The sequence below is a fragment of the Mustelus asterias genome, chromosome 21, assembly GCF_964213995.1.
Source record: "Mustelus asterias chromosome 21, sMusAst1.hap1.1, whole genome shotgun sequence".
Taxonomy (NCBI): Eukaryota; Metazoa; Chordata; class Chondrichthyes; order Carcharhiniformes; family Triakidae; genus Mustelus; species Mustelus asterias.
In genome coordinates, this window is record NC_135821.1 from 4204909 (window position 1) to 4216207 (window position 11299).

General features: G+C 58.5%; 1 protein-coding gene across 1 annotated transcript; it reads left to right on the top strand.

Moving 5' to 3' along the window:
* The first annotated feature begins 871 nt into the window (after nt 1–871).
* On the top strand, nt 872–1621 carry LOC144508869 (neurotrophin-4-like). The gene has a single exon (XM_078237083.1). It carries the CDS (start codon nt 887–889, stop codon nt 1619–1621), a length of 735 nt encoding a protein of 244 aa, XP_078093209.1. The 5' UTR covers nt 872–886.
* The last annotated feature ends 9678 nt before the right edge of the window (nt 1622–11299 follow it).

An 11299-nucleotide genomic window follows, 5' to 3' on the forward strand; every position in this document is an offset into this window, starting at 1 on the left:
TATCCTTCCTAACCTTCTTAAATAACGGGACCACATTGGCTATCCTCCAATCCTCTGGGACCTCACCTGCGTCCAGTGACGAGACAAAGATTTGCATCAGAGGCCCAGCGATTTCATCTCTTGTCTCCCTGAGCAGCCTTGGATAGATTCCATCAGGCCCTGGGGATTTATCAGTCTTTATATTCTCTAACAAACCTAACACTTCCTCCTTTGTAATGGAGATTTTCTCCAACGGTTCAACACTCCCCTCCGAGACACTCCCAGTCAACACATCCCTCTCCTTTGGGAATACCGACGCAAAGTATTCATTTAGGATTTCCCCTACTTCTTTGGGATCCAAGCATAATTCCCCACTTTTGTCCCTGAGAGGTCCGATTTTTTCCCTGACAACCCTTTTGTTCCTAACGTATGAATAAAATGCCTTGGGATTCTCCTTAATCCTGTCTGCCAAGAACATTTCGTGACCCCTTTTTGCTCTTCTAATTCCCGGTTTGAGTTCTTTCCTACTTTCTTTGTACTCCTCCAGAGCTCCCTCCGTTTTTAGCTGCCTGGACCTAACATACGCCTCTCTTTTCTTTTTGACTAGGAGCGTAAGGGATTCATTGCAGTGTTAATGTAAGGGATACATTGAGTCTTCGTGTGGGAGATTCATTGCAGTGTTAATGTGAGGGATTCATTGCAGTGTTAATGTAAGCCTACTTTTGACACGAGGAAATAAACTTTACATTTGCTGGTAAAAATTTGAAATGTCAACGCGCTCACCTTCAATGTTGTTTCCGCCCGGACGTACACGCCAGCTGTGCTCGCAATTGTCCCCTCCACCGCTCACGGTCTTTAATATCTGCACCTCGTTCTATCTCTGCAGGTCTGTCAGGTGGGCAGAGTAATGATCCCCCTTCTTTACGCCATGGTCATGTTGTATCTTGGAATCACCAAGGCTGCTCCCCTGCAACCCAACTCCACTGTGCGAAACCGCGGCTCTGCCCAGGATGAGCCAGTGCGGCAAAGTCGCCTGAGCAAGGACGAGGAGGCCCACAGGGAGTATCTACTGGATGAGATGGTCGCCGACATCCAGGCTCTCGGCGGCGACGACGACAACGGTGACGCCTCGGGGAAGGAGTGGGACTTTTATTCTCCCAGGGTGACCCTGGCCGCCCGCCCTCCCGGAGTGCCGCCCTTCCTCTTCATCATGGAGGAGTCGCTGAGCCAGGCGCACGTGGCCAACCGGACTTGGCGGGCCAAGCGGCAGGCGGGCGCCGGCAACGTGGACCCCTCGCGGCGGGGCGACCTCTCGGTCTGCGACAGCATCAGCCAGTGGGTGACGGACCGGCGGGCAGCCGTCGATGTCCACGGCAAGATGGTGACTGTCATGATTGACGTGCCCACGTCCACCGGCCCCTTGAAGCAGTACTTTTACGAGACCAAGTGCAACGAACGCTCCACTACCGCCCAGGGGGGCTGCCGGGGGGTCGACAAGAGACACTGGATCTCAGAGTGCAAGACCAAAGAATCCTACGTCCGAGCTCTCACCATGGACACACAGAAGCGAGCGGGATGGCGTTGGATACGGATAAACACCTCATGTGTCTGCACATTAATTAATCGAACTGGAAGAATATGACCCTTCCTCAAACCCCCCTTCCCTTTATTTGGTGTTATCTATATGTTTGTAAATATATAAAATATATAAATTATTTCATTAAGTTTATGGATTGCATGTAAAAAATTATGTTTATACTTTGAACAATTGTATTTATTAATCTTGAATTTACATATTGCTACTGTTTGTATTAACTTATTGTATCTGAAATATATTATTCTTCACTTAACCCCCACCGCGTACGATCAGGCGGTTTCCCTGGGTCGCCAGAGGTCAGAGGTTAATTGGTCAAAGGTCAGCAGGTGCACCGTAAGGCTCCAGTTCAAATCATTCACTTTCCAGATCGTGGAGGGGTCGGGTTGGCTGCAACATAAGAGTTTCGCTGGCCACCCAGTCCAAGAGACTCGAAAGGGAAGCGCATTGGGCGCCACCATAGGTGGGAGGGTGGAACTACTGCGTGACATGTTTACATGGCAAATTCTCTTGTGAATTTTTCTCTGCAGTAGGCTTTGCACTTTAGGGCGGCACGGTGGTTAGCACTGCTGCCTCACAGCGCCGGTGGATCCGGGTTCGATTCCAGCCTTGGATCACTGTCTGTGCGGAGTTGGCACATTCTCCCTGTGTCTGCGTGGGTTTCCTCCGGGTGCTCCGCTTTCCTCCCACACTCCAAAGATGTGCAGGTTCGGTGGATTGGCCATGCTAAATTGCCCCTTAGTGTCCAAAGATGTGCAGGTTAGGGTGGATTGGCCATGCTAAATTGCACCTTAGTGTCCAAAGATGTGCAGGTTAGGGTGGATTGGCCATGCTAAATTGCACCTTAGTGTCCAAAGATGTGCAGGTTAGGTGGATTGGCCATGCTAAATTGCCCCTTGGTGTCCAAAGATGTGCAGTTTAGGTGGATTGGCCATGCTAAATTGCCCCTTCGTATCAGGGAGACTCGCAGGGTAAATACATGGGGTTACAGGGATAGGGTATGGGTGGAATCGTTGTTGGTGCAGGCTGGATGGGCCAAATGGCCTCCTTCTACATCGCAGGGATTCTATGATTCTATGAATGTGGAATCTTGCTCGACAGTCTCAATCCGATTGACTCTGTCAGTTACTGCTGAGATTATATTTATATATTTGTAATACTTGTGTTCATGATGTTGATGTAATAAGTCCTCGGAGGCAGAAGCCCCTTCACCAAAATCCCTTTATTTACAATTCCTACAGCAGTACACAGAGTGCTCGCAGTCAGCAGTCTACCTTCGGGAGTGCCAGAGGAACTGACACTCCCGGTTAAATACAAGGAAAAGACTCCCTGATTGGCCCATCAATTGACTCCCTAATCGGGGAGCTCATACTCCAATAGACCAACCTCAATGGCCTGACTGAAGTCATTACAGTGGGGTTTATTAATCAAGATACAGTTGTGTTGTGATGTTTTGTAACACATACCTGTGCAGGCCAGGGTGTTTGGAAGCAACAACACTGATTCGGCCATTGGACGTTTCAGGAAGTGTCTCTGGTCAACATTTCTGTTTCATTATGAATATTGGGAAGAGTGCGGGTGGGTGGGTTTTGCTCCCTCCTGTGTGAATGTTGTCTTCGTTGAACTATAGGGTGTTGATGGGAAAGGTTTGGAATGCTCTCCGTTCCGAACAGCCGGCTCCAGATTTTCCAATTGTTTATTTTTTAAGTTAACGTTTATTTATTAGTCACGAGTAAGTCTTACATTAACACTGCAATGAAGTTACTGTGAAAATCCCCTAGTCGCCACACTCCGGCCCCTGTTCGGGTACACTGGAAAATAGGAATTAGGGGCAGAAATTGGCAATTCAGCCCTTCGAGCCTGCTCTGCCAATCAATCAGATCATGGCCAATCTCTCTCTGGTCTCAAATCCACCTCCCCACCTGTTCCCCATATCCCCTATTCCTTTTTGTTTTATCAAAAATATGTCTATCTCCTTGAAACCATTCAACAATTCACCGCGATAGAATCACAGAATCCCTGCAGTGCAGAAGGAGGCCATTCAGCCCATCGAGCCTGCACCGACCACAATCCCACCCAGGCCCTATCCCCGTAATCCCACATAAATGGGTATTTACCCCGCTAATCCCTCTAACCTACGCATCCCGGGACACTCAGGGGCAATTTAGCATGGCCAATCCACCTAACCCCCACATCTTTGTTATGGAGCAGCGGATTTCAGAAATTCACCATCCTCCAGGGTGGCACGGTGGCACAGTGGTTAGCACTGCTGCCTCACAGCGCCAGGGACCTGGGTTCGATTCCCGACTTGGGTCACTGTCCGTGTGGAGTTTGCAAATACTCCCCGTGTCTGCATGGGTTTCCTCCGGGTGCTCCGGTTTCCTCCCACAGTCCGAAAGACGTGCTGGTTAGGGTGCATTGGCCATGCTAAATTCTCCCTCAGTGTACCCGAACAGGCGCCGGAGTGTGGCAACTAGGGGATTTTCACAGGAACTTCATTGCAGTGTTAGTGTAAGCCTTACTTGTGACACCAATAAATAAACTTTAAAAAACTCTGCAAGAAGTAAATTCTCTGAGGGAGGATTTACCACGGCCAATCCATCTAACCTGCACGTCTTTCGGACTGTGGGAGGAAACCAGAGCACCCGGAGGAAACCCACGCAGGCATGGGGAGAACGTGCAGACTCCGCACAGACAGTGACCCGAGCCGGGAATCGAACCCGGGTCCCTGGCGCTGTGAGGCAGCAGTGCTGACCCACCGTGCTACCGTGAGCGAATGTTCTTTATCTCGAACAGTCAGGTCGAGATCTTCCGATTGATTCAACAGATTTGGACTGAACCTGCCCAACTCACCTCAGAGCCAACACACTGGAATGGAGCTAGCTTTGTACCCACATCCTCAAGGTGAGAAGCAGTGGTCTTGCCTGTCACCAAGACAACAGGCCTTGACTGTGGGACAACAGGTTGCACTCTTGGCCTCCCGATCAGAAGGTTTTGCATCAGAATTGATTTATTATTGTCACATGGATTAGCAAGCAGCGAAATGTATTGCTTGTTGTCCACGTTACAGACAGAGCATACTGTTCATAGAGAAGGAAAGGAGACAATGCAGAATGTAGTGTTACAGTCATAGCTCGGGTGTCGAGAAAGATCAACTTAATGCGAGGTAGGTCCATTCAAGAGTCTGATGGCAGCAGGGAAGAAGCTGATCTTGAGTCGGTCGGTCCGTGACCTCAGACTTTTGCATCTTTTTCCCGACGGAAGAAGGTGGAAGAGAGAATGTCCGGGGTCCGTGGGGTCTTTGATTATGCTGGCTGCTTTTCCAAGGCAGTGGGAAGTATTGAAACTATTCAACAATTCAGAGCCCACCACACTATCATAGAATTATAGAATTCCTACAGTGCGGAAGGAGGCCATTCAGCCCATTGAGCCTGCACCGACCACAATCCCACCCAGGCCCTATCCCCGTATTCCCACATTAGCGGGTATTTACCCAGCTAATCCCTCTAACCTGTGAATCCCGGAACACTAAGGGGCAATTTAGCATGGCCAATCCATCTAACCTGCACATCTTTGGACACTGAGAGACAACTGTCTGAAGGTGGCACATAGAATCATAGAATCTCTACAGTGCAGAGGAAGCCATGTGGCCCATTCAGTGTCCACCAACTCTCTGACAGAGTATCTGACCCAGGCCCTCTCCCCCACCCTATCCCTGTAACCCCACATATTTCCCATGCCAAATCCATCTAACCTGCACATCTTTGGACACTAGGGCAATTTAGCATGGCCAGCCCACCTAACCCGCACATCTTTGGACTGTGGGAAGAAACCGGAGCACCCGGAGGAAACCCACGCAGACACGGGGAGAACGTGCAGACTCCACACAGACAGTCACCCCGAGGCCAGGATCGAACCCCGGCCCCTGGCACTGAGAGGCAGCAGTGCTAACCACCGTGCCATCGTGCTGCCCACAGGTCCTCCTGAGCAGGCAGACAGAGCCCCGTTTTAAACGGCCTCAGAAAGGCAGCACCTCCGACAGGACAGCAAACCCTCGGCGCTGCACTGAAAATTCAGCCTCAATTTCCGCGCTCAAGGGACTGGATTTTCCAGCCGCTCTCGCCCCAAGATCAGAAAATCCCACCCGAGGTCAATGGATCTCTGCACGGTCTGTGTCCCGCTCGCTGCGATTCCCGTGGGGAGGGGATGGGGGGGCGGGTGGTGACTCAGGGCGGATGTGGACAGTGAATGGCATTTCTATCGGACTTGCTGTTTCTCTCTGTTTCTCAAAGTCAAGGCTTCACTTGAAGCTTCTTGGCTTGAGCCGCAGACGCTTTGTGGCAGTGTTACCAGGCCGAGCTTTTGTTATTTAAACTCCTGGAGCCAGTGTCCTGGGCGGTGTTGCCAGCGAGGCAGCGAGGAGATCAGAGCAGCTTTCAAACCACTGGGAATTTCCTCCATTCCCATTCAGGCCTTCCCTCTGTGAATTCAGATAATGGGAAACGGAGTTGGGGGATGTGAGGGCCGAGGGGGTGAGGGTCGAGGGGGTGAGGGTCGAGGATGGGTGAGGGTCGCGGGGGTGAGGGTCGAGGGAGTGAGGGTCGAGGGGGTGAGGATTGAGGGGTGTGAGGGTCGAGGGGTGTGAGGGTCGAGAGGATTGAGGGGTGTGAGGGACGAGGGGGTGAGGGCCAAGGGCTGTGAAGCTCGAGGGGTGTGAGGGTCGAGGGGTGTGAGGGCCGGGGGGTGTGAGGGTCGAGGGGTATGAGGGTCCAGGGGTGAGGGGGTGAGGGTCGAGTGGGTGAGGATTGAGGGTCGAAGGGAGATGAGGGTAGAGGGAGGTAAGGATCGAGGGGGAAGAGAGTCGAGAGGGGTGAGGGCCGAGGGGAGGAATGGGTCAAGGGGGTGAGGGTCGAGGGGGGTGAGGGTCGAGGGGGGTGAGGGTCGAGGGGGTGAGGATTGAGGGTTGAAGGGAGATGAGGGTCGAGGGAGGTAAGGATTGAGGGGGATGAGAATTGAGGGGGGTGAGGGCCGAGGGTAGGTATGGGTCGAGGGGGTGAGGATCGAGGGGGGTGAGGGTCGAGGGAGGTGAGGGTCGAGGGGGGTGAGGGTCGAGGGGGGTGAGGGTCGAGGGGGTGAGGGCCGAGGGGAGGTGAGGGTCGAGGGGGTGAGGGTCGAGGGGGGTCAGGGTCAAGGGGGTTGAGGGTCGAGGGGAGTTAGGGTCAAGGGGGTGAGGGCCGAGGGGAGGTATGGGTCGAGGGGGTGAGGGTCGAGGGGGGTGAGGGTTGAGGGGGTGAGGGTCGAGGGAGGTGAGGGTTGAGGGAGGTGAGGGTTGCGGGTGAAGGTCAAGGGGGGTGAAGGTCGAGAGGCGTGAGGGTCGAGAGGGGCGAGGGTCAAGAGGGGTGAGGGTCGAGCGGGTGAGGGTTGAGGGGGTGAGGGCCAAGGGGGTGAGGGTCAAGGGGGTGAGGATCGAGGGGGTGAGGGTCAAGGGGGTGAGGGTCGAGGGGGGTGAGGGTCGAGGGGGGTGAGGGACAAGGGGGGTGAGGGTCGAGAGGGGTGAGGGTCGAGGGGGGTGAGGGTCGAGTGGTGTGAGGTCGAGGGAGGTGAGGGTCGAGGGAGGTAAGAGTCGAGAGGGGTGAGGGCCGAGGGGGTGAGGGTTGAGGAAGTGAGGATGGAGGGGATAAGGGTCAAGGGGGGTGCGGGCCGAGGGGAGGTGAGGTTCAAGGGGTGTGAGGGTCGAGGGGGTGAGGGTCAAGGGGGTGAGGAGTGAAGGGGTGTGAATTGAGGGGTAAGAGGGTCGAGGGGGTGAGGGTCGAGGGGTGAGGATCGAGGGGTGTGGGTCGAGGGGTGAGGGCCAAGGGGGTGAGGGTCAAGGAGGTGAGGGTCAAGGGGGTGAGGGGTGAAGAGGTGAAGGGAGAGTGGATGAGGGGTGAAGGGGTGAGGGGCGAGGGGGATGAGGGGCGAGTAGGATGAGGGACGAGTAGGATGAGGGGCGAGGGGGGTGAGGGGGGTGAGGGGCGAGGTGGGTGAGGGGCGAGGGGGGTGAGGGGCGAGGGGAGTGAGGGGTGAGGGGAGTGAGGGGTGAGGGGAGTGAGGGGTGAGGGGGATGAGGGGTGAGGGGGATGAGGGGCGAGGGGGATGAGGGGCGAGGGAGGTGAGGGGCGAGGGAGGTGAGGATTGAGGGTCGAAGGGAGATGAGGGTCGAGGGAGGTAAGGACTGAGGGAGATGAGAGTTGAGGGGGGTGAGGGCCGAGGGTAGGTATGGGTCGAGGGGGTGAGGGTCGAGGGGGGTGAGGGTCGAGGGGGGTGAGGGTCGAGGGGGGTGAGGGTCGAGGGGGGTGAGGGTCGAGGGGGTGAGGGTCGAGGGGGTGAGGGTTGAGGGGGGTGAGGGTTGAGGGGGGTGAGGGCCGAGGGGAGTGAGGGTCGAGGGGGTGAGGGTTGAGGGGGTGAGGGTTGAGGGGTTGAGGGTCGTGGGAGGTGAGGGTTGAGGGAGGTAAGGGTTGCGGGTGAAGGTTAAGGGGGGTGAAGGTCGAGAGGCGTGAGGGTCGAGAGGGGCGAGGGTCAAGAGGGGTGAGGGTCGGGTGGGTGAGGGTTGAGGGGGTGAGGGTCAAGGGGGTGAGGGTCAAGGGGGGTGAGGGTCGAGGGAGGTGAGGGTCGAGGGGGGTGAGGGTCGAGGGGGGTGAGATCGAGGGGGGTGAGCGTTGAGGGGGGTGAGGGTTGAGGGGGGTGAGGGTCGAAGGGGGGTGAGGGTCGAGGGGGGTGAGGGTCGAGGGGTGTGAGGTCAAGGGTGGTGAGGGTCGATGGTGGTAAGAGTCGAGAGGGGTGAGGACGAGAGGGGTGAGGGTTGAGGAAGTGAGGATGGAGGGGATAAGGGTCGAGGTGGGTGAGGGCCGAGGGGAGGTGAGGATCGAGGGGTGTGAGGGTCGAGGGGGTGAGGGTCAAGGGGGTGAGGAGTGAAGGGGTGTGAATTGAGGGGAATCAGGGTCGAGGGGGTGAGGGTCGAGGAGTGAGGATCGAGGGGTGAGGGTCGAGGGGTGAGGGCCAAGGGGGTGAGGGTCAAGGAGGTGAGGGTCAAGGGGGTGAGGGGCAAAGAGGTGAAGGGAGAGTGGATGAGGGGCGAAGGGGTGAGGGGCAAGGGGGATGAGGGGCGAGTAGGATGAGGGGCGAGGGGGGTGAGGGGCGAGGTGGGAGAGTGGTGAGGGGGGTGAGGGGCGAGGGGAGTGAGGGGCGAGGGGAGTGAGGGGCGAGGGGGATGAGGGGCGAGGGGGGTGAGGGGCGAGGGGGGTGAGGGTCGAGGTGGGTGAGGGCCGAGGGGAGGTGAGGTTCGAGGGGTGAGGGTCGAGGGGGGTGAGAGTCAAGGGGGGTTGAGGGTTGAGGGGAGTGAGGGTCAAGGGGGTGAGGGCCGAGGGGAGGTATGGGTCGAGGGGTGTGAGGGTCGAGGGGTGTGAGTGTTGAGGGGGTGAGGGTCGAGGGAGGTGAGGGTTGAGGGGAGGTAAGGGTTGCGGGTGAAGGTCAAGGGGGGTGAAGGTCGAGAGGCGTGAGGGTCGAGAGGGGCGAGGGTCAAGAGGGGTGAGGGTCGAGCGGGTGAGGCTTGAGGGGGTGAGAGTCAAGGGGGTGAGGGTCAAGGGGGGTGAGGATCGAGGGGGGTGAGGGTCAAGGGGGTGAGGGTCGAGGGGGGTGAGGGTCGAGGGGGGTGGGGGTCGAGGGGGGTGAGGGTCGAGGGGGGTGAGGGTCGAGGGGGGTGAGGGTTGAGGGGGTGAGGGTCGAGGGGTGTGAGGTCGAGGGAGGTGAGGGTCGAGGGAGGTAAGAGTCGAGAGGGGTGAGGGCCGAGAGGGGTGAGGGTTGAGGAAGTGAGGATGGAGGGGATAAGGGTCGAGGGGGGTGAGGGCCGAGGGGAGGTGAGGTTCGAGGGGTGTGAGGGTCGAGGGGGTGAGGGTCAAGGGGGTGAGGAGTGAAGGGGTGTGAATTGAGGGGTATGAGGGTCGAGGGGGTGAAGGTCGAGGGGTGAGGATCGAGGGGTGAGGGTCGAGGGGTGAGGGCCAAGGGGGTGAGGGTCAAGGGGGTGAGGGGCGAAGAGGTGAAGGGAGAGTGGATGAGGGGCAAAGGGGTGAGGGGCGAGGGGGGTCAGGGTCAAGGGGGTTGAGGGTCGAGGGGAGTTAGGGTCAAGGGGGTGAGGGCCGAGGGGAGGTATGGGTCGAGGGGGTGAGGGTCGAGGGGGGTGAGGGTTGAGGGGGTGAGGGTCGAGGGAGGTGAGGGTTGAGGGAGGTGAGGGTTGCGGGTGAAGGTCAAGGGGGGTGAAGGTCGAGAGGCGTGAGGGTCGAGAGGGGCGAGGGTCAAGAGGGGTGAGGGTCGAGCGGGTGAGGGTTGAGGGGGTGAGGGCCAAGGGGGTGAGGGTCAAGGGGGTGAGGATCGAGGGGGTGAGGGTCAAGGGGGTGAGGGTCGAGGGGGGTGAGGGTCGAGGGGGGTGAGGGACAAGGGGGGTGAGGGTCGAGAGGGGTGAGGGTCGAGGGGGGTGAGGGTCGAGTGGTGTGAGGTCGAGGGAGGTGAGGGTCGAGGGAGGTAAGAGTCGAGAGGGGTGAGGGCCGAGGGGGTGAGGGTTGAGGAAGTGAGGATGGAGGGGATAAGGGTCAAGGGGGGTGCGGGCCGAGGGGAGGTGAGGTTCAAGGGGTGTGAGGGTCGAGGGGGTGAGGGTCAAGGGGGTGAGGAGTGAAGGGGTGTGAATTGAGGGGTAAGAGGGTCGAGGGGGTGAGGGTCGAGGGGTGAGGATCGAGGGGTGTGGGTCGAGGGGTGAGGGCCAAGGGGGTGAGGGTCAAGGAGGTGAGGGTCAAGGGGGTGAGGGGTGAAGAGGTGAAGGGAGAGTGGATGAGGGGTGAAGGGGTGAGGGGCGAGGGGGATGAGGGGCGAGTAGGATGAGGGACGAGTAGGATGAGGGGCGAGGGGGGTGAGGGGGTGAGGGCGAGGTGAGGGGCGAGGGGGTGAGGGGCGAGGGGGGTGAGGGGCGAGGGGAGTGAGGGGTGAGGGGAGTGAGGGGTGAGGGGAGTGAGGGGTGAGGGGGAGGGGTGGGGGTGAGGGGAGGGGATGAGGGGGAGGGGGAGAGGGGGGGAGGTGAGGGGCGAGGGAGGTGAGTGATGAGGGTCGAAGGGAGATGAGGGTCGAGGGAGGTAAGGACTGAGGGAGATGAGAGTTGAGGGGGGTGAGGGCCGAGGGTAGGTATGGGTCGAGGGGGTGAGGGTCGAGGGGGTGAGGGTCGAGGGGGGTGAGGGTCGAGGGGGGTGAGGGTCGAGGGGGGTGAGGGTCGAGGGGGTGAGGGTCGAGGGGTGAGGGTTGAGGGGGGTGAGGGTTGAGGGGGGTGAGGGCCGAGGGGAGTGAGGGTCGAGGGGGGTGAGGGTTGAGGGGGTGAGGGTTGAGGGGTTGAGGGTCGTGGGAGGTGAGGGTTGAGGGAGGTAAGGGTTGCGGGTGAAGGTTAAGGGGGGTGAAGGTCGAGAGGCGTGAGGGTCGAGAGGGGCGAGGGTCAAGAGGGGTGAGGGTCGGGTGGGTGAGGGTTGAGGGGGTGAGGGTCAAGGGGGTGAGGGTCAAGGGGGGTGAGGGTCGAGGGAGGTGAGGGTCGAGGGGGTGAGGGTCGAGGGGGGTGAGATCGAGGGGGGTGAGCGTTGAGGGGGTGAGGGTTGAGGGGGGTGAGGGTCGAAGGGGGGTGAGGGTCGAGGGGGGTGAGGGTCGAGGGGTGTGAGG